The sequence below is a fragment of the Agelaius tricolor genome, unplaced genomic scaffold, assembly GCF_023055355.1.
Source record: "Agelaius tricolor isolate 1412-34295 unplaced genomic scaffold, bAgeTri1.0.p SCAF_30, whole genome shotgun sequence".
Lineage (NCBI taxonomy): Eukaryota > Metazoa > Chordata > Aves > Passeriformes > Icteridae > Agelaius > Agelaius tricolor.
The window spans coordinates 4816122-4838817 of record NW_027269290.1 but is presented as its reverse complement, the minus strand read 5'-3'; the positions used below and the strand labels follow the sequence as shown (position 1 = coordinate 4838817).

General features: G+C 58.2%; 1 protein-coding gene across 1 annotated transcript; it reads right to left on the bottom strand.

Moving 5' to 3' along the window:
* Positions 1 to 1268: 1268 nt before the first annotated feature.
* Positions 1269 to 17898, bottom strand: NUAK2 (NUAK family kinase 2). Its single transcript, XM_071450095.1, has 7 exons — positions 17609 to 17898; positions 10487 to 10607; positions 8378 to 8529; positions 6174 to 6239; positions 4208 to 4327; positions 3840 to 3972; positions 1269 to 3527 (listed from the first exon to the last, which is right to left on the bottom strand). The coding sequence occupies exons 1-7, from the start codon at positions 17813 to 17815 to the stop codon at positions 2449 to 2451; spliced, it is 1878 nt and encodes a 625-aa protein (XP_071306196.1). The 5' UTR covers positions 17816 to 17898; the 3' UTR covers positions 1269 to 2448.
* Between the last annotated feature and the right edge of the window lie 4798 nt (positions 17899 to 22696).

Here is a 22696-nt window from a genome sequence, read left to right as displayed (position 1 = left end):
AGGCATGCCCTGCCACCCTGTGACCCCCCCTGTCACCCCTGCCAGGACACAGGGTGGCATTCCGGGCATGCCCTGTCACCCCTGCCAGGACACACGGTGCCATTCCGATTCAGGGCATGCCCTGCCACCCTGTGACCCGCCCTGTCACCCCTGCCAGGACACAGGGTGGCATTCCGGGCATGCCCTGTCACCCTGTGACCCCCTCCATGCCACCCCTGCCAGGACAAACGGTGCCATTCCGATTCTGGGCATGCCCTGCCACCCTGTCCCCGCTGGGGAGGAGGCGCGAACAGCCCCGGTGAGCCCGGCTGGACGCGGGGGATGCTCACAGAGCAGCCGAATGGATTTCCGTGCCAAAGGGGGAGAAGGGAAAGGGTGGAGAGGCAGCTCCTTCCACCAAAATACGCGGATTTACCCCAAATTCAAACCCACGGAGGTTCAGGGATGTGGGAGGGGTTTGGGAGAGGGGGTGGGATGGAACAGGGGGGCTGCTCATGGTGGGGAGAGAAAGGATCCTGATCCTCACTGTCCTGCTCCCATCACAGCTTTCCCTAAATTTTGCAGCTGCTCAGCCTTAAAATCTGGATTTGCCAACCCTGCCTCTGGGATGTGAGAGGGGTTTGGGAGTGGGGATGGGACAGGGGGAGTTGCTGGTGGTGGGGAGGGGAGAAGGGATCCTGATCCTCACTGTCCTGCTCCCATCACAGCTTTCCCTAAATGTTGGGCTCTGTTTGTCCAGCAGCTGCTCAGCCTTAAAATCCGGATTTCCCAACCCTACATCAGGGATGTGAGAGGGGTTTGGGAGCAGGGCTGGGACAGGGGGGCTGCCCACATTGGGCTCCTCATCACAACTTCCCTGAAATTCTGGGTTCTGTTTGTCCAGCAGCTGCTCAGCCTGAAAATCCCCAATTCCCACTCCGGGGAGCGCTGAGCCCCCACACCCGCGACGTGTCCAGGCCCAGTTCAGCACCAGTTAAACCCAGTTTGAGGAGGGGCTGAACACACAGAGGGACCCTGCAGGACGTGTCTGAGCCCAGCCACCCTCACCTGGGCTGGAGCAGGGCCCCATCTCAGCAGGAAAGGGACAGGGACCCAGGGAGAGGAACAGGGACACAGGGACAGGGACAGAGGGACAGGAACACAGGGACAGTGACACAGGGACACAGAGACAGGGACACAGGGACAGCCCCATCCCAGCAGGAAAGGGGCAGGGACACAGGGACAGGGACAGCAGCCCCTCCCTCAGCCCCAGCAATCACAGTGACAACTCAGCTTTACCGTTTGCTTTAATTTAACGTTTTTCTCCAGCCCGTGCTGTAGGAAGGAGGGAAAACACAGCAGCCTCCCCCAGAGAGGGGAAAGGGCCAGCGAGCACTCGTGGCAACAGTGCAAGGGAGCCTTGTGTGACACGAGGACACAGCCACCTCCCCAGAAACACCCCTGGACGGCCTCTGTGGAGCCAGACACATCCTGTGTTGCTGCCCTCCACACCAGCCTGGGCCAAGGCAATAAATCAATAAATAAAGTCACAGTGCCTCACCAAAGGCACCTTTTTTTTTTTCTTTTTTTTTTTCTTTTTTTTCTTTTTTTTCCACATTACAATGAGAGATGTTGGCATCACAGCATTTCCCAGCCTGGGCATTTGGCCACAGGCAGTTTCTCAGCACTCAGGAGAGGGCAGAGCCGTGGCCTGGGTGCCCCCAGCACCTCCCAAAGCCCAGCCCAGGGGCAGCACCTTGGAGCCCTCACCAGCTCCCTGCTACATCTGCAGCTTGTTTGAGGTATATCACCCACCCCCTCCTTTACCTTGTGCAGCCAAAAACAGTGCAAAAAAACCCCAAAAATCCCCCCCAACCCCTTGCTTACACCCCCAGTGATGAGATGAGCCTGTTTGAGAGGGAAGGACGGCAGCGAGGACCCCCGGGACCCCCCAGCCCCTCCTCAGGGACCACTCTGGGGGCTTTGGTCCATTAAATGTCCGGGCCCTGGGGCATTCCCTGCCCTGAGGCTGCCAAATGGATCCTGGGATGTGGATCAGCAGCACCGGCAGCCCTGGGGAGGGAAGGGGAAAGAAGGGAAGGGAAAAAGAGAAAAAAGGGGGGAAAAAAGGAAGGAGAAGGTGGGAAAAAGGGAAAAGCGGAAAAGAAAAAAGGGAAGGGAGGGAGACAGAAAGAAAGAAAAGAAAAGGAAGGAAGGGAGGGAGGAAGGGAGGGAGGAAGGGAGGGAGGAAGGGAGGGAGGAAGGGAGGAAAGGAAGTGGCGGAAGTGGCGGAAGTGGCGGAAGTGGCGGAAGTGGCGGAAGTGGCGGAAGTGGCGGAAGTGGCGGAAGGAAGGAGAGGAAGGAGAGGAAGGAGAGGAAGGAGAGGAAGGAGAGGAAGGAGGGAGGAAGGCTCAGCCCCCTCCCCAGAATGCACCCCCAGGGAGGGCAGCCCTGGGGAGCGAGGTGGGCTCAGCTCAGCTTCCCCCCGACGGCCACAGCTCGCCGGCAGAGCTCGGTGCCGCTGTCACACCCGGCCAGGGACGCGCTGCTCCCGGCCAAGGGGCTGCGGCAGTGGGTGACAGTCCAGCGGCGCAGCCGCCGCCCTTCCTCCCGCTCCTCCTCCTCCTCCAGCCGCAGGAGGCTCTCGGCGGACGCGCAGCCCCGCATGGCGGCCCCGGGGGGACGGCGGGCGGGCAGCTCCAGCTGCTCGAAGGACTCTGTGGACAGGATGCTGTCCTCGCTGACGGCGCTGCCGGGCCGGGCGCGGGGGCCCTGCGGCAGCGACACCTCCCCGAAAGCCCCAAAACCGCTCCCGGGGGGGGTCCCGGGGGGCTCGGCGCCGCCACCCGAGGAGAATTTGCCGTTGTGTTTGAGGATTCCTTTCCTGCGGGCCGGCAGCCCCTGCGGGGCCGGGCAGGGCTCGGCGAACACGGGCCCGTCCAGGTCCAAGCTCCCCGCGTCCAGAACATCCCCGGAGTCGCTGCACTCCAGGGACGAGTAATACCCGGACTCCCTGGCCGAGGGCTTCTTCAGGATTCCCTTCCTGGGCGCCGCTCCCGCTGCTCCCGGCGGCTGCAAGAGCCGGGACAGCCCCGCGGGGGGACCCTCGCCACCCTCCCCGGTGGCCGGGGCTCCAGGGCTGGGCACCTTCTGCTCCACAGAGTTCCTCTTCTTCAGGATGCCCTTGGGCCGCTTGAGGACGGACTTGGAGGGGTTCTCGGGCCCCGGGGGCACCTCCTGAAGGGCGTGCGAGATGTCGTTCTCCTTCTTGGATTTCTTGAGGGAGCGCTGGCGCTCCAGGGCCGCGCCGGGCAGGTGCTGCTTGAGGAAGCAGCGCACCTTGGAGCCGTTCTCCAGCAGGGGCCGCGAGGAGCGGCGCAGCCACTCGGCCACCGTGGCCAGCCGGGATTCGCCGTCCCGCAGCAGCTCCTGCTCGCCCAGGGGCGTTTTGTAGCCCCAGTTGACCCACCAGTGCGTGGCGATGTCCTCGATGGTGGCGCGGCGCTCGGGGTTCACCATCAGCATCCAGCGGATCAGCCCGCAGGCGTCTGCGGGAGGGACGGGTCAGGAACGGGAGGGGACACGGGGAAGGGACAGGTCAGGAACGGGAGGGGACAGGGGACAGGTCAGGCACGGGAGGGGACACGGGGAGGGACGGGTCAGGAACGGGAGGGGACACGGGGAGGGACGGGTCAGGCACGGGAGGGGTCAGGTCAGGCACAGGAGGGGACACGGGGAGGGACAGGTCAGGCACAGGCAGGGACAGGTCAGGCACAGGCAGGGACACAGGGAAGGGACAGGTCAGGCACGGGAGGGGACACAGGGAAGGGGGACACACAGGGGGACGGGGGTGTCCCTACCTGAGAGCTTTGTGGGCTCCCGGTAGTCCCCGCTCGTGATCTGCTTGACCAGAGTTTTGTAGTCGTGGCCATCAAAAGGCATCGTGCCGTGCACCAGGATGTAGAGGAGGACACCCAGGGACCAGCTGTCCACCTGGGAAAGGGACAGAGGGGCCTGGAGGGGACAGCAGGACCGGGCTGTCCCGGTCCCCACCCCAGCAGGGTCTCATCGGGACTCTCAGCAGCCACCAGGAAGGGACAGAGTGTGGGGCAGGACCCCAGCACACCCAGCAACCCCACAGTGCCCGGGCTCAGGGGTCCTGTCGGCCCAAAATGCACTGGGAAAGCCCCAGAGCCACTCCCACACCCTGCAGGGAGGCAGGACCCACCTCGGGGCCCTTGTAGGGGCGCCCGTTGATGATCTCGGGGGACGCGTACAGGGGGCTGCCGCAGTAGGTCTGCAGGAGCTTGTCCTGCTGGAACACGTTGGACAGCCCGAAATCGGCGATCTGGGGGACAAACACAGCTGTCAGCCAGACCAAAGGCCCCTTGCCCAAAGGCCCCTTGCCCAAGTTCTCCTTTCCCAAAGTCCTCTTTCCCAAGCTCCCCTTTCCCAAAGGCCCCTTCCCCAAGTTCCTCTTTCCCAAAGTCCTCTTTCCAAAGTTCCCCTTTCCAAAGTTCCCCTTTCCCAAGTTCCCCTTTCCCAAGTTCCCCTTTCCCAAGTTCCCCTTCTCCAAAGTCCCCTTCCCTAAGTTCCTCTTTGCCAAAATCTCCTTTTCCAAGTTCTCCTTTCCTAAAGCCCCCTTTCCCAAAGCCCTCTTTTCCAAATCCCCCTTTCCCAAGTTCCCCTTTCCTAAAGCCCCTTTTCCCCAAAGTTCCTCTTTCCCAATGCCCCCTTTCCCAAAGCTCCCTTTCCCAAAGACCCTTTTCCCAACTTCCCCTTCTCCAAAGTCCCCTTCCCTAAGTTCCTCTTTGCCAAAATCTCCTTTTCCAAATCCCCCTTTCCTAAAGCCCCTTTTCCCCAAAGTTCCTCTTTCCCAAAGCCCCCTTTCCCAAGTTCCCTTTCTCCAAAGCCCCATTTCCTAAGTTCCTCTTTCCCAAAGGCCCATTTCTCAAGTTCCCCTTTCCTGAAATTCCCTTTCCCAAGTTCCCCCAGGGCTGAAAGCTCCCCTGGAGCTCTCCAGGGATAACCCTGCTCCAAGCCAGGGCTGCCCTTGGTTCTGAATGCCCTCAGCCTGGTTCTCCACCCCTGAGCTCGCTCCTGCTGCTCTCTGCCTCCCAAAAACGTCACCTCAGGAGCTGCCCTGTGGCACTGGCAGAGGCAGCAGAGTGGGGAGGTGAGGCTGGCAGCGCTTCCAGGCTCTCCTCCAGCTCATTCCCAGCCACCCCGGGCTGCAGCGGTCCCCACCTCGCCCAGGTGCTCATTATCCTCATTAGAGCTGTCACCTCCCAGCCAGCATGAGCTTCCCTGGCTGCCCTCGAGCTCCCAATTACTAAATTATCCCTGGTGGAGATAAACCCCGCTATCAGTGACCGCAGGGATGCCCAGGCCAGGCCCTGCCCTTCCTCCCTGGCAGAAATCACCACTGGGGGAGCTGGGATTTCCTGGCTGGCACACACAGAAAGCAGGAAAAGAGCCAGAGCTGATCTGGGCACTCAGAACTTGCCATTCTCATCCACCAGTGCTGATCTGGGCACTCAGAATTTGCCATTCTCATCCAGCCAGTGCTGATCTGGGCACTCAGAATTTGCCATTCTCATCCAGCCAGTGCTGATCTGGGTGCTCAGAATTTGCCCTTCTTATCCACCAGTGCTGATCTGGGCACCCAGAATTTGCCATTCTTTGCCAGTGCTGATCTGGGCACTCAGAATTTGAGAATTTGCCCTTCTCATCCAGCCAGTGCTGATCTGGGCGCTCAGAATTTGCCATTCTCATCCAGCCAGTGCTGATCTGAGCACTCAGAATTTGCCATTCTTTGCCAGTGCTGATCTGGGCACTCAGAATTTGCCATTCTTTGCCAGTGCTGATCTGGGCACTCAGAATTTGCCATTCTTTGCCAGTGCTGATCTGGGCACTCAGAATTTGCCATTCTCATCCAGCCAGTGCTGATCTGAGCACTCAGACTTTGCCATTCTTTGCCAGTGCTGATCCGGGTGCTCAGACTTTGCCCTCTTATCAGCAGATAGGATCTGCTAAAGCCAACAGCAGTTACGGCTCCACCACATCTGCCAGGCTCTGCCAGCTCTCCACAGAGTTCCAGGGCGTGCCAGAGCTCAGTGCCCCGAGGGGACTGAGGCCCTGTGGGCACCTCCAGGCTGGGCAGCTCCCCTTGGGTGCCACCCCAGGCCCCTCACCTTGATGTTCCCGTTGGCATCCAGCAGGATGTTCTCCAGCTTCAGGTCCCGGTGCACGATCCCGTTCTGCGGGAAGAGAAGGGGTTAATTCGGGCAGGGTTGGAGGCAGGGAAAGTCCTGCACACCTGGAGGTCACTGCCGGGCAGGGCAGGGCAAACAGGAGCCACAAACAGCCCGGGCGTGGGCCTGGCATGGGTGGCCCAGCCTGGGTGGCACCAGCTGGGCAGCAGGAGCAGGGAGGTGCCAGCACCTCCTCCATTGTCACCAGCTGCCGCAGCACTCGGTGCCAGCCCCACCTGGGCACAGCTCCTGCTTGGGCAGGGCCTGCTGAGCCTGGGTGAGCCAGTCCCTGGTCTGGTTTGGGGTCAGGAGCTGCCCTGACACCCCCTGATCCCACCGAGGGCTGGGGCACAGCCTGGGAGCGTCCTACAGAGAGACCCTCGGGCTGGAGGCTCCTGCCAGGGTTTCATCCATACCCTGGGGAGGGTCCTACAGAGAGACCCTCGGGCTGGAGGCTCCTGCCAGGGCTTCATCTGCAGCCTGGGGAGGGTCCTACAGAGAGACCCTCGGGCTGGAGGCTCCTGCCAGGGCTCCATCCACACCATGGGGAGGGTCCTACAGAGAGACCCTCGGGCTGGAGGCTCCTGCCAGGGCATCATCCAGAGCCCCAAGGAGGGTCCTGGCAGGGCTCCATCCACACCCTCAGGAGGGTCCTGCCAGGGCTCCATCCGTACCATGGGGGGGGTCCTGGCAGGGCATCACCCACACCCTCAGGAGGGTCCTGGCAGGGCATTGTCCACACCTGAGGAGGGTCCTGGCAGGACATCACCCACCGCGTGGGGAGGGTCCTGCAAGGGCTCCATTCACAGCCCAGGGAGGTCCTGCCAGGGCATCACCCACAGCCCCAGGGAGGTCCTGCCAGGGCTCCATTCACAGCCTGGGGAGGGTCCTGCAGCTTCACACTCCCATCAGGAACGGGACAGGTGACCCGGACAGGACAGGTGACCCAGGCTTGGCTTCCAGCCCCGAGGGCAGCTCTGGGTGTCTCCTTCTGCTCGGGAGGCAGGGGAGGTGATGATGCCAGGCCAGGTTGGGAGGGGTGGTGACAATGCCAGGCCGGGTTAGTCACCCTCACACCACGGCAGCCGGGCCAGGAGCTCCCAAAAGCTGCCGGGGCACTGCCACACCCTCGGGACTCAGGATCAGCCCTTGCGTGGGGAAGGTGCAGAGCCAGAGATCCTCTCAGCTCCCCTGGGGCTGCAGGGAGGAGCTCAGGGAGCACATCCAATAGGGGAAACCCTTGGGAGGAGGGCTCAGGAACCCACCCTGCTGGGAAAGCATTGGGAAACCCTTGGGAGGAGCACTCAGGAGCCCATCCAGCCCAGAATCCATTGGGAAACCATTGGGAGGAGCACTTGGGAGCCCATCCCACCGGGAAACCATTGGGAGGAGGGCTCGGGAGCCCATCCAGCCACTCTCCCACCAGGAAACCATCGGGAATCCCTCAGGAGAAGGGCTCAGGAGCCCATCCCACTGGGAAACCATCAGGAAACCATTGAGAGGGCTCAGGAGCCCATCCAGCCTGGAATCCATTGGGAAACCATCAGGAGGAGGGCTCAGGAGCCCATCCAGCCCCAAATCCATTGGGAGGAGGGCTTGGGAGTCCATCCAGCTGGGAAACCATTGGGAGGAGGGCTCGGGAGCCCATCCAGCCACTCTCCCACCAGGAAACCATCGGGAATCCCTCAGGAGGAGGGCTCAGGAGCCCATTCCACTGGGGAACCATCAGGAAACCATTGGGAGGGCTCAGGAGCCCATCCAGCCCCAAATCCATTGGGAGGAGCACCCAGGAGCCTATCCAGCTGGGAAACCATTGGAAGGAAGGCTCAGGAGCCCATCCAGCCTGGAATCCATTGGGAAACCATCAGGAGGAGGGCTCAGGAGCCCATCCAGCCACTCTCCCACCAGGAATCCATCGGGAGGAGGACACGGGAGCCCATCCCACCAGGAAACCACCAGGAAACCATCAGGAGGAGAGCTCAGGAGCCCATCCAGTCCAGAATCCATTGGGAAACCATCAGGACGAGGGCTCAGGAGCCCATCCAGCCACTCGTCCACCAGGAAACCCCTGGGAAGCCCCAGGCAGGGCAGTGCCACCCACCTTGTGGCAGTGTCACCCACCCTGTGGTGGCGGTGCCACCCACCTTGTGGCAGTAGTAGACGGCAGACACGACCTGGCGGAAGAAGTGCCGCGCCTCCTGCTCCGAGAGCCGCTGTCTCTCGCTGATGTACTCGTACAGGTCGCCCTTGCTGGCGTATTCCATCACGATGACGATCTTGGCGCTGTTCTCAAACACTGTGGGGCGCAGGAAAGGGTTAAAAGGGATCCCCAAACCTCGTTAGGAGATTCCTGTTAATGAGCTGGTGGAGCATTGATTGACCCTAACGCCAATCCCTGCCCTCAGTCTTGGGTTAAACGGGGACCTGCAGGTCAGGGGGGGCCACCAGAGCTGTCACCCACCCAGAGCCCCCAGGGCCACCAGGGCTGCTGGCCCAGCAGCTGTGCCACCACTGAGGCTGTGCCACCACCGAGGCTGTGCCACCATAAAGGCTCTACCACCACCAAGGCTGTGCCACCACTGAGGCTGTGTTACCAGCAACTCTGCCACCACCAAGGCTGTGCCACCACAGAGGTTCTGTGCCACCACAGAGGCTCTGCCACCACTGACTCTGGCAGCAGAAAGGCTCTGCCAGCACTGGCTGTGCCACCACTGAGACTGTGCCACCACCAGATGTGCTAGCACAGCAGCTGTGCCACCATAGAAGTTGTGCCACCACCAAGGCTCTGCCACCACCGAGGTTCTGTGCCACCACCAGCTGTGCCACCACCGAGGTTCTGCCACCACTGAGGCTCTGCCATTACCAAGGCTGTGCCACCACAAAGGCTCTGTGCCACCACAAAGGCTCTGCCTCTGCCACCACCGAGGCTCTGTCCCCAGAGGTGACTCAGGCGTGCTCTCTTTGCTTGAACCCCGGCCAAGGGGAAGGTGACAGCGCCGGCACAGCCGTGACCTTCCTGCCCGCTCCCATCGCTCCCAAAAAAGGCTCTGCTGGAGCCAGGAGCGATTTTTTGTGGGTTTTTTTTTCCTGTTTTTAGCCAGGCAGCCTCGGTGGTTTTGGATTCCAGGCTCAGCTGTGAGTCAGCCCTCGCAAACAGCGCGGAGGAGCTGCCAGCCCCGCTCGTCTTTGTTTGCAGGACAAAAGGGCCCTGGATCCCTCACAAATACCGGGAGCAGCAGCAGAACCAGCCCCAGGAAAGGCTCAGCCCAAGGATCTGCTAAGCCCGACCCAGCTGCGGGTTTAGGCTGAGTCTGGTTCTGGTTCAGTTTGCCCTGGGTTATCCCCAAGCCCAGCCCTGGCCACGAAGCCGAGCCCGGCAGCACCAGGAACTCTCCCAGCAGATGTGGTTTGGTTTTCCAGCGCTCCAGGGGAGGGAATGAGGAGGACTGAGATTGAATTAAACCCTGCCTCGGGCTCAGAGCAGATCCAGGGAGATGCCAAAATCTCCGGGATGAGCCACACTCAGCCCCGGCTCAGCCTCCCTGCACAGCCCCAAAAATCCTCATTTGTGAGCAGGGACTAAATGTGGGTTTTGGAATTCACCAAAATCCACCAAAATCCACGGGGAGCAGGGGCTGAATGTCCAAAATCCACATTTGTGAGCAGGGGTTAAATGTGGATTTTGGAAACCACCAAAATCCACATTTGTGACCAGGGAGCAGGGGTTAAGTGTGGGTTTTGGAATCGACCAAAATCCACATTTGTGAGGAGGGAGCAGGGGCTAAATGTGGATTTTGGTCGATGGGATCCACTAAATGGCTAAATGGGATCCACCCTGGGGCTGTGCAGGGAGGCTGAGCAAGGAGCAGGGGCTGAGTGCCCAAAATCCACATTTGTGAGCAGGGAGCAGGGGCTGAGTGCCCAAAATCCACATTTGTGAGCAGGGAGCAGGGGCTGAGTGCCCAAAATCCACATTTGCAGCTGGATTCCCTGTCTGGGAAGGAGGGGATGGGACAGGAAGGGCCATTTCTGGAGCAGGTATTTCCCCTCGCTGGGGAAAACACAGAAACACAGCCCGGGAGCATCGGGAGTGGCCAGGAACAGGAGCCAGGTCCTGGAAGGGAGGAGGGAGGAGAGGGCTGGGCTAAACCCACCCAAACCGAGCCAAGAACCCACCCCAAAGAGCCCCCAGGGGTACCCAGCCCATTCCAGAGGCTGGGATCGTGGAAAAGGGAAGGGAGAGGAGGCCTCACCTTCGTGCACAGCGATGATGTGGGGGTGGTTGAGGGAGGACATGATCTCGATCTCCCTGCGGATGTGCACGAGGTCCTGCTCGTCCTTGATCTTGTCCTTCCGGATGGATTTGATGGCCACCTGTGAGGGAGGAGCACGGAGGGGGCTGTGAGATCCCCAGGGAAAGAATTCCATCCTCCCCTCTTCTGGGAAACACCACAAACAGCATCCCCAGGAGCTGAGCAGGGCAGCTCCATGGAAACAGCGCCCAGAAAAGCCAATTTTACCCCTTTGGGGTTTATTCTTCCCAAATCCTGCTGCTGAACACCAGGGGGAAGCTGCCCCTGAGAGACACCTGCGACATCTCCTCATTTTTGGGGCTCTCTGAGCCTCCTCCCAGGTAGCCCAGATGTGATTGTTGGGGCTCCCCAGGATTTCTCCACCAGCTAGCCCTGCTCCTAATTTTTGGGAGCCCAGCTCTGGTTTTTAGGGCTCTCCAAGATTCCTCCATCAGGCAGATCTGCTCCTGATTTTCGGGGCTCCCTGACCTCTATCAGGCAGCACAGCCCAGATTTTTGGGGCTCCCCAAACCTCATCCCACAGGTAGCACAGCCCTGCTCCTCATTTTTGGGGCTCCCTGAGCCTCCTCCATCAGGCAAACCTGCTCCTGATTTTTGGGGCTCCCTGAGCCTCTTCCCAGGTAGCACAGCCCTGATTTTTGGGGGCTCCTGAACCTCCTCCCAGGCAGCCCTGGTCCTGATTTTTGGGGCTCCCAAGATTCCCCTATCTGGCAGCACAACCCTGATTTTTGGGGGCTCTTTGAGCCTCCTCTCAGGTAGCCCAGCCCTGATTTTTGGGGCTCCCCAGGACTCCTCCATCAGGCAGCACAGCCCTGATTTTTTGGGCTCCCTGAGCCTCCTCCCAGGTGACCCAGATGCGATTTTTGGGGCTGCCCAGGACTCCTCTTCTCAGGTCACACAGCCCCGATTTTTGGGAGCCCAAGCCTCCTCCTGGGATGCCCATCCTGGATTTTTGGGGCTCCCCAAGGCTCCTCCTCTCAGGTAGCACAGCCCTGATTTTTGGGGCTCCCTGAGCCTCCTCTCAGGCAGCCCTGGTCCTGATTTTTGGGGCTCCCTGATTCTCCTCTATCAGACAGCACAGCCCCGATTTTTGGGAGCCCAAGCCTCCTCCCGGGAAGCCCATCCTGGATTTTTGGGGCTCCCCGAGCCTCCCCCCTCAGCTCACACAGCCCCTCTCCCGATTTTGGGGCTTGGCAGCGATCGTGCCCTGCCTCAGGAATGTGCCCAGCACGCAGAACTCGGGAGATAACAACAACAACAACCACAACAACCACAACAGCAGCCAATTCCTGACGTCAGGAAAAAGGAATAAAAACCCCACACCTCGCTTTTGTTTTTTGTTTTTTTGGGGTTTTTTTAGCCTCTAAACGCTTCATTTCTACGAGCAGGAGAAAGTTTGGGTGATGAAGCAGATCCCGCTCGGAAGGGGGTGGGAGACCCGGAGTTTTCCAGGCTTTCCTTGGCGTTTTCAGCTTTTCCTCCACGAGGAGATTGAAAAGGGAGGAGAAAGAGATGGGGTAAGAAAAGCCGCCCCCTAATCCCCTTTCAAAGGGGCTGCGGGCACACAAAGCTCTCCCAGGGCTGAATTTACAACTGAATCCACCAGAACCTTTTCTTTTCTTTTTTTTTTTCATTTTTTTTTCTTTTTTTTTTCTTCTTTTCCCCTCCCAGACAAGAATGCGGAACAGTTTTAATCCCGTCAAGGGACCCTCGCTCCGGTCTCCCAGCAACGGGAGAGGGGCCCCGAGGGGCGGGAGGGATGCTCAGCCCCGTCCCTGCCATGCAGGGGCCTCGCAAACCTCGCTCCCCAAAGCCCGGCTTTGCTAAGCCAGGCCTGAGCCCCCCGCAGCAGGTGCTAAACCAGCGAGGCTTCTCTGAAAGGGGGCTCAGATGGGCACCTGAGGTCCTTTTTTGGCCCTAAATCCCATTTTTGTGGCCCCAAATCTTTCTTGTAGCCCCAAATCCCATTCTTGTGCCTCCAAGCCCCATTTTTCTTGCCCCAAACCCCATTTCTGTACCCCTAAACCCCATTTTTCTGGCTCCAAAACCCATTTTTGTGCCCTAAACCTCATTCTTGTAGCCCTAAGCCCCATTTCTGTGGCCCCAAACCCCATTTTTCTGTGGCCCCAAACCCCATTTTTCTGTGGCCCCAAACCCCATTTCTGTACCCCATTTTTGTGCCCTAAACCTCATTCTTGTAGCTCTAAGCCCCATATCTGTGGCCCCAAATGCCATTTTTCTGTAGCCCCAAACCCCATTTTTCTGGCCCCAAAATTCCATTTTTCTGGCCCCAAAATTCCATTTTTCTGGCCCCAAAATTCCATTTTTCTGGCCCCAAACCCTCAGCCAGCCCCAGCCAGGGCAGGAATTGCTCCTGGAGGATCCAGCACGTGGATCCAGCGGACTCTGCCCAGGGGAAGTTCAACAACCCCAGCCCAAGTTTCTTTCTGCAGCAATTCTGGAAGCGCTCAACGTTTCTGGGAAGCCCGGCCAGGTTTCCTTTGCCCTGACCTTTGCTTTACAGGTTAAATTTTAACAATATTTTCGCTGCTGCCCCAGTTCCCTGAGCCTTGCAGATCCTTCCTGCAAGCCAGGCACCCTCCCAGATTCCTGCTGCCTCCTGCAAAGCAAAATGCCCCACAATTTTGGGCCATTTTGGGCCATTTTGGGCCATTTTGGGCCATTTCCTTGCTGCCTCCTGCAAAGCCTGACACCCAGCCCAGCAGCCAAAATTTTGGGGCATTTTGGAGCATTTTGGGGCATTTTTGAGCATTTCCTTGCTGCCTCCTGCAAAGCCTGACACCCAGCCCAGCAGCCAAAATTTTGGGGCATTTTTGGGCCATTTTGGGGCATTTCCTTGCTGCCTCCTGCAAAGCCTGACACCCTGCCCAGCAGCCAAAATTTTGGGGTGTTTTGGGCCATTTTGGGGCATTTTTGAGCATTTCCTTGCTGCCTCCTGCAAAGCCTGACACCCAGCCCAACAGCCAAAATTTTGGGGCATTTTGGGCCATTTTGAAGCATTTTTGAGCATTTCCTTGCTGCCTCCTGCAAAGCCTGACACCCAGCCCAGCAGCCAAAATTTTGGGGCATTTTTGGGCCATTTTGGGGCATTTCCTTGCTGCCTCCTGCAAAGCCTGACACCCAGCCCAGCAGCCAAAATTTTGGGGCATTTTAGGGCATTTTTGGGTCATTTTGAAGCATTTCCTTGCCGTCCCAGCCTCTCACACCCCCAAAATTCCGAGCCAGGGCTCATGGCAAGAACCACAATCCATAAAAAAGACGGAGCAGCTCCAGGAGATGCCCCTGGCTGGATCCAGCACCATCCCAAAACTGTGACCTGCAGGCACAGGTGGAGCTGCCCCGTCCTCCCCCAGGGGTGCCCAGCAGGGATTTGTTCCCAAATTCTCCCTGCCCAAGGGGTTTGGGAGCAGAGGGAGGGGAAAAGGCCACCCTGGAGCTGGGGACAGGCAGTGGCACAGGGGAAACAGCCCAGAAACGCCCCTGGAGCTCGGGAGAGCTTTCCAAGTCAAAAAAGGGCTTTGAATTCCAAGGTTTTGGGGGCAGAACAGGTATTTTCAGCAGCTGCTAAAAGATGCATGAAGTTGCAACCCCAAGGCAGCGCTTCAGAAGTTGTTCCAGACTGCTTGGGGAAACTGGGATTTAAATTGGGATTTAAATTGGGATTTAAATTGGGATTTAAATTGGGATTTACATCCAGCCGGGAACGGAGCAGGGTCGGGCCCTTCCCGCAGATCAAAGGAGGCTCTGGAATATTCCAGGTGCTGCTTTCCCGGCCCCGAGTGGCGCTGGGGACACCGGGAGAGTCCCACGGGAGGTCCCCGGGCGTGTTTGGCTTGGCTGAGGGCCAGGGATGGGGAACGGGGCTGGGAAAAACTCCGGGCTGGGAGGGAAAAAAAGAGAAAAGAGCCCCGAGGCTGCTCGGGATACAGGTGGGGGGAAAGGGGAGGGAAAAAAGGGAAGGGGAATAGAAAAGAAGGGGGAAAATATGAAAAGGGAAGGGGGGAAAATAATATGAAAAGGGAAGGGGGGAAAATAATATGAAAAGGGAAGGGGGGAAAATAATATGAAAAGGGAAGGGGGGAAAATAATATGAAAAGGGAAGGGGGGAAAATAATATGAAAAGGGAAGGGGGGAAAATAATATGAAAAGGGAAGGGGGGAAAATAATATGAAAAGGGAAGGGGGGGGAAAAATAAAGGGGGAAGGGGGGGAAAAATAAAGGGGGAAGGGGGGGGAAAATAAAAAGGGGAAAGTAGAAATAAGAAAGGAAAGTAAAAGAAAAAGAGGAAAGTAAAATAAAAGGGAAAAATAAAAGAAAGGGGGGGGAAAGTAAAAATAAAAAAAGGGGGGGAAAGTAAAAATAAAAAAAGGGGGGGAAAGTGAAGGGAAAAAAAGAGAAGGGGGGGAAACCAACCAACAGTTCCCTCCCCACCTGATATTGCAGGGATTTTTGTAAGGATTGGGGAAGGCACTGAGCAGGAGCATCACTTCAGATAAAGGATTCCTAACAGGAAAAAAAAAAGGGATTTTTCCCAGACAAATAATTCATGGAAATCCCAAAACATCCTCCGGCTGCAGGAGCCTGGAATTTCCTGTCACCTTCCGAGCAAATCAGCCTGCCCTGAGTGCGGGGATCTGAAAATTCAGGGAGGAACGAGAAATGCGGGGCGGTGAAAGGAGCGGGATCAACACCCAGCGCCTCTGTCAGAGGCGATTCCCGATTCGCCAGAGGCCAAAAATCCCCGTGGATGGAGCAGCTCCGGCTTTTCAGCCCCAGCCGGTGCCACAGGGGATCCCTCACATTTTGGGAAGCGAAAACCACTCGGGGAAGGAGCAGAACAACAGCGGAGCTCGGGATAAAGCTGCAGATGAAGGCGGCTCGGAAACGCTGAAGGAATTTGTGGGGAGAGGAGAAATTTTGGGGTTTGGAGTCTCCTGCTCCTCCAGCAGGGCCGGGGAGGGGCTGCAGAGCAGAACCTTGGATTTTCGGCCGCCTTGATTGAGGGCTCCGTGGCCCGTGGGCTGGATTTGCGTGAACACAGAGCGATCCCGAGGGGTTTGCGGGGAACGGAGATTTCCGAGCTGCAGGTGCGGGCAGGGAAAGGAGAATTCGCTCGCCCCTGCCGAGGGGAGGGATCCGTGCAGCTCTGGGGGTGGAAGTTGCATTTCCAGGCCCTGATTATGCAGCAAAGCAGCGGCTCGGATGGGCAGAGCTGCCTTCGGATCCGATTTCATCGAGATCATCGTTTCATCAAGGAAAGCGGCCGATTCGCCGCTTTTCCCCCGGCGTGTCCCCGTGGGATGGCGCTGATCCCATCTCAGCCCCTGGCAGGGCCAGTCCGGCCGCTCGCAGCTCATCCCCCCTGCTCAGGCCCCGTTCCGAGGGGTTTTGGGGTCTCTCGCACCCTCCCAGGCTGGGGGTTCATGTCCGAGGTGGAATCCTGGCAGATTCCCACAGGACACAGCAGCACCGGGGGTTCCGTCCCGGGGTTTCAATATTTGGGGTTCAATCCTGGCGGTTCAACCCTGGGGGATTCAATTTTTGGGGTTCAACCCTGGGGGGTTCAATCCCAAGAGTTCAGCCCTGGGGGTTCAGTCCCGGGGTTTCAATTTTTGGGGTTCAACCCTGGGGGATTCAGTCCTGTGGGTTCAATCCCAGGAGTTCAGCCCTGGGGGTTCAATCCCGGGGGGTTCAACCCTGAATGTTCAGTCCTGGGGGGTTCAATCCCAGGGGTTCAATTTTTGCAGTTCAGTCCCGGGGGTTCCGTTTTTGGGGTTCAATCCTGGGGGGTTCAATCCCAGGGGTTCCGTTTTTGGGGTTCAATCCTGGGGGGTTCAATCCCGGGGGTTCCGTTTTTGGGGTTCAATCCTGTGGGGTTCAATCCCAGGGGTTCCGTTTTTGGGGTTCAGTCCCGGGGGGTTCAACCCTGAATGTTCAGTCCTAGGGGTTCAATTTTTGGGCTTCAATCCCCCTTTTTCCCGAGGAAATCTGAGCTGGGCTGAGCCGGAGCCACTTTCCCGCCGCGGCCTGGGGTGAGTCAGGATTTTGGCTGCGCCCCGGGTGCCCCACACCGTGAGAAAGGCAAACCCAGGGTGAGAGGAAGGGGAAAACCCTTCAGCCTGGAGTGCGCTGTTTGCTTTGGCGGCCGCGTCCCCGCCCGCTCCTTCCCCCAGGAAGCGCCACCGCGGTCAAGTGGGCGAGAGGAGCCGCAGCCCCCCGGGACGAGGGGGGCGAGACCCCTCGGGGGTGCCCCCGGCCCCGCTGAGCCCCCCCTGAAGCACGGCAGGGGCAGAGCCGCAGCTTCCCGCAGGCTGCGGGGGGAGCGGGGCCCGGCCGGGGCTGCGGAGAGACGGGAGCGGCGGCACCGGGGAGGCACCGGGGGCTGCACTGGGCCGGGGATGCACCGGGAGAGGCACCGGGGGATACACCGGGAGAGGCACCGGGCCAGGAATGCACCGGGGATGCACTGGGAGAGGCACCGGGGATACAACGGGGGCGGCACCGAGGACGAAATGCTCGGAGCGGGGGATGCTCGGGGGTCCGTGAGGATGCTCCAGGAACGGATTGAAGGCGGCAGCACCGGAGGGGGAGGCAGCCGGGCCGGGCTGCGGGAAGCGGGGGCAGCTCGGGGACCACCGAAAAACACGGCGGGGATGCAGCGGGGACAGGGAGGGACGCACCGAAGCGGGGGGGACACACCGGGGAAAAACTGCAGCAAATCGCAGGGGAAAATGGCACCAAATCCCAGGGGAAGCCTGCACCGAATCCTAGGGGAAAACTGCTTCCAAACCCAGGGAAAAATCACCCAAACCCAGTGAAAAACTGCACCAAATCCCAGGGGAAAACTGCTTCCAAACCCAGGGAAAATCACCCAAACCCAGTGAAAAACTGCACCGAATTCCAGGGAAAACTGCAGCAGAGGACAGAGAGGGACGCAGCCGACCAGGGGGATACACGGACGGACCGGGGGATACACCGGGGACGCCGAGGGTGCACCGGGGACCCCTCACGGTAACGATGCCCCCCCAGGGGGATCCTTACCAGCTTCCCGGAGCGCTCCCGAGCTTTCTTCACCTTCCCGTAGGTTCCTTTGCCCAGCGTTTCCAGGAACTCGTAGCGGTGCTTGAGGTTGTGTTTGTGGTGGTGCCGCTTCACCGCCTGCTTCTTCATCAGCGGCCGCGGCGATTTGATCAGCCCCTCGGCCAGCGAGGAACCGGGGCCGGCCCCGGGCCCTGCCGCCGCCTCCATCCCGATCCCGGCTCCGGTTCCGCCGCCTCCCGCCTCGGCCCCACCGATAAAGGCGGCGGCGGCTCCGGCGGCCGCGCCCCCCCGCGCCCATTGGCGGCTGCCGGGGCCGCCCCGAGCGGGGCTGGGACGGGAACGGGGAGGGGACGGCGGCGGGGAGACCCCCACGGGCAGCGCTGGGAACGGGGAACCCACGGGGAAGGGGTGGGAGAGAGACGGGGAGCGCCCCAAAAAAATTGGGGTGAGGGAGGGGGTGTGGAGAGGGGGGAAAAGGGAATCCAGGGCACAAAGGGGGCACAGAGTGTGGAGAGGGGGGGCAGAGGGAATCCAGGGGATAAAGGGGGTGTGGAGAGGAGGGGAAAGGGAATCCAGAGCACAAAGGGGGCATAGGGTGTGGAGAGGGGGGAAAAGGGAATTAAGGGGGTAAAGGGGGTGTGGATAAGGGGTGGAAGAGGGAATCCAGGGCACAAAGGGGGCACAGGGGTGTGGAGAGGGGGGGCAGAGGGAATTCAGGGGGCAAAAGGGGACACGGGAGTGAAATAGAGATGTGGAGAGGGGGGAAGAGGGAATCCAGGGGATAAAGGGGGTGTGGAGAGGGGGGGGAAAGGGAATCCAGGGCACAGGGTGTGGAGAGGGGGGCACAGGGAATCCAGGGGGCAAAGGGGGGACACGGAGATGTTTCCAGGCTGGGGATTTTCCAGGGGATGGTGCAGGGAGGGATTTTCACCCAAAGGTTGGGAAGAGGGGCAGGCCCAGAGTGCTGGGAGGGGCAGAGGGGCTTTGGGAGTGCCAGGACAAGGGGGAATGGGTTGACAGTGCTGAGGGCAGGGTTAGATGGGATATTGGGATGAAATTCCTCCTGTGAGGGTGGGCAGGCCCTGGCACAGGTGCCCCTGGATCCCTGGAAGTGCCCAAGGCCAGGTTGGACAGGGTTTGGAGCAGCCTGGGATAGTGGGAGGTGTCCCTGCCATGGCACTGGGTGATGTTTAAGGTTCTTTCCAGCCCAAACCATTCCATAATTCCATCATGGGGAGCAGAGCACCTGGATGTCCCACTGGGGGCAGAGGGACATGAACAGCCAGGAAGGATTTGCTGTGAGGAGTCCCAGGCACCCAAATCCCAGGGAAAAACTGCACCCAAATCCAGGGGAAAACTGCACCCAAACCCAAGGAAAACTGCACCAAATCCCAGGGAAAAACTGCACCAAATCCCAGGGAAAAACTGCACCAAATCCCAGGGAAAAACTGCAGCAAATCCCAGGGGAAAACTGCACCCAAACCTAAAGAAAAACTGCACCCAAATCCAGGGGAAAACTGCACCCAAACCCAAGGAAAACCCACCCAAATCCCAGGGAAAAACTGCACCAAATCCCAGAGAACAATTGCACCAAATGCCAGGAAAGAACCACCCAAACCCAGGGAAAAAATACACCCAAACCCAGGGGGAACACTGCACCAAATCCCAGGGGAAAATGGCACCAAATCCCAGGGGAAGCCTGCACCAAATCCTAGGGGAAAACTGCTTCCAAACCCAGGGAAAAATCCCCCAAACCCAGTGAAAAACTGCACCCAAACTCAGGGAACAACTGCACCAAATCCCAGGAGAAAAGTGAATCAAATCCCAGGGAAGAACCACACAAACTCAGGGAAAAACTGCACCCAAACTCAGGGAAAAACTGCATCCAAACCCAGGGAAAAACTGCATCCAAACCCAGGGAACAACTGCAGCAAATCCCAGGGGAAAACTGCATCAAATCCCAGGGAAAACTGCACCTAAAGCCAAGGAAAAACTGCTTCCAAACCCAAGGAAAAACTGGCATTTAGACAAAATCAGGGAGAGGAGAGGCCTGGGCGAGCGCAGCCTGTCCTCACTCCCCACAGAGCCCCCTTTGCCCTCCTGGACACACAGGCTGGGAGGGAGGAACCAGAACATTCTCCAAGCCCAGAGCTGGGGAGGGAACAGCAGCTGAGGCTCCCTCAGCAGCACCTTCTCCCCGTGTGGTCTCCCTGCGGTAAATCTTCCTTTGGAGATATTAAAAGAATGCAATTATTTCCCAGAAGAGCCAAAACAAAGGCGCTTGCCCGGCTCTGGCCTGGGTGAGGACACCCTGGATCGATGGCAGAGGGAGATAACTGCGGGATTACTCACCCAAACCTGGATTTTCCCACCGCTCCAGGCGAGCTCTGGCAGAGCAGGGGGTCCCAAACGCCTGCCAGGGATGATTTAAACCCTGGCTCCTCTCTGCGGGTTTTGGGGGTGACACAGAGGTGACACAGAGTGACACAGGGCTGTCAGGACAGAGCCAGGCGGGTGGCACTGTCCCCTGGTTGGTTTTGTCACCGGGGGGAGGTTACAGGGTGACCTTTTGAGGAGAGGTGTCCCTCAGGGAAGGTGGGACCACAAATCATGGGCACAGCCTTGCACCAAACTGCTCCCCACGGCTGTCACCTGTCCCACACACATTAAATGTCATTTTGGTACCATTGAGCCTGTCCAAGCACACTGCCACATGCATTAAATGTCATTTTGGTACCATTGAGCCACTCTCCGTGGCTGTCACCTGTCCCAGTGTGGGGCCACATGCATTAAATGTCATTTTGGTACCACTGAGCCTGTCCAAGCACACTGCCACATGCATTAAATGTCATTTTGGTACCACTGAGCCTGTCCAAGCACACTGCCACATGCATTAAATGTCATTTTGGTACCATTGAGTCACTCTCCGTGGCTGTCACCTGTCCCAGTGTGGGGCCACATGCATTAAATGTCATTTTGGTACAACTGGGCCACTCTCTGTGGCTGTGACTGGTACCAGCAATGTCCCACATGCATTAATGTCATTTAGTACAACTGGGCCACTCTCCATGGCTGTCACCTGTCCCAGAGATGTCCCACACACATTAAATGTGATTTTGGTAAATTGGGCCACTCTCTGTGGCTGTGACTGGTACCAGCACTGTCCCACACACATTAAATGTCATTTTTATACCGTTGGGCCGCTCCTCACAGCTGTCACCTGTCCCAGCACTGTCCCAAATGCATTAATGTCATTTTTATACCATTGGGCCACTCTCCATGGCTGTAACTGGTACCAGCAATGTCCCACATGCATTAAATGTCATTTTAGTACAACTGGGCCACTCTCTGTGGATGTGACCGGTACCAATGCAGTCCCACATGCATTAAATGTCATTTTGGGACCATTGGGCCACTCTCCATGGCCATCATCTGTCCCAGCACTGTCCCACACGCACCAAATATAATTTTGGTACCATTGGGCCACCGTCCATGGCTGTCACCTGTTCCAGGGCTGTCCCACACATATTAAATGTGATTTTGGTACAACTGAGCCACTCTCCATGGCTGTCACCTGTCCCAGCACAGTGCCACACACATTAAATGTCATTTTGGTACCATTGGGCCACTCTCCATGTCTGTAACCAGTCCCAGGGCTGTCCCACACACATTAAATGTCACTTTGGCACAATTGAGCCACTCTCTGTGGCTGTGATCAGTACCAATGAGGTCCCACACACATTAAATGTCATTTTGGTGCCAATGGGCCTCTCTCCATGGCTGTGACCTGTCCCAGCATGGTCCCACATGCATTAAATGTCATTTTGGGACCATTGGGCCACTCTCCATGGCTGTCACCCGTCCCAGGGCTGTCCCACACACATTAAATGTGATTTTGGTACCTTTGGGTGACTCTCCGTGGCTGTCACCTGTCCCCCACACATTAAATGTCATTTTCGTGCCAATGGGCCTCTCTCCATGGCTGTCACCTGTCCCAGGGCTGTCCCACGCACATTAAATGTCATTTTGGTGCCAATGGGCCTCTCTCTGTGGCTGTCACCTGTCCCAGCATGGTGCCACACGCATTAAATGTCAATTTGGTAAAATTGGGCCACTCTCTGTGGCTGTGACCTGTCCCAGCGCTGTCCCACGCACATTAAATGTCATTTTGGTACAACGAAGACACCCAGGTCCCTTCCCCTGCCACTGTCACTGGTTTTTTTTGGCCACTTCAGTTCCTCACAGGGACGAGCAGCTCTGGGCTGCTCCTTCCCACCTCCAGCCTCTCCCCCAGCTCAACAAACCAGGCACGAATCTCTCTCTCTCTGCTCATCCCAAAATCAGCCCGCGACATCCGAAGACCATCCCCGAGCCGCAGCAATGGCGATAACGAATCGCGATAACGGATCGTGATAAAGAGCGGCGCTAATGAGCGGCGCTAATGAATTGCGGCCATGAATTATTCACAGCGAGCAGCAACGGGAGCCGTTTCCAAGGGCCACGGGGGAAGATGAGCACGGCCGGGAGGAGCTGAGCTGAACCCGAGTGCGGCAATTTCAGCCTCAAAGCGAACAGGATCCTGTCCGGGCCAGCCAAGGGGAGGGGAAAATGTCACTGTCGCCGTCGTGGGATTGTTAAAAATAGCTTAGGAACGGTTGTGAAATAGTCGATAATTGTTATTGAGCGCTGTTAGTTGGGTTGTTATATTGTAAAAGGGGTTTAAAGGGTGGTTAGAAGAAATTACACCTCAGTGAAGGTTTTCACACCATTCCCGGAGGCTTTTAAAGCTTTTCCAGAGCATTTCCCAGCTTCTCCAGGAGTTTTCCCAGTTTTTCCAGAGCCCCAGCGAAACGGGCTGAGCTGTAATGGCCAATCAAGGCCTGAAACCTTCATGCAAATGAAGGATCCCAACAGAAACCAATCCAGAGGGACACAAACAGGATAAAAAGGGACATCTGAGCCAGGGAAGCTGTGCCCTTCCCCTGGGACATCGGGGACATCGCTGCTGCTGCATCCTCGGCCCAGTGCCCTTTGCCTGGGGCCTTTCTTATTATTGTAATAAATGCTGAAATCACTTTTAGCACCCTT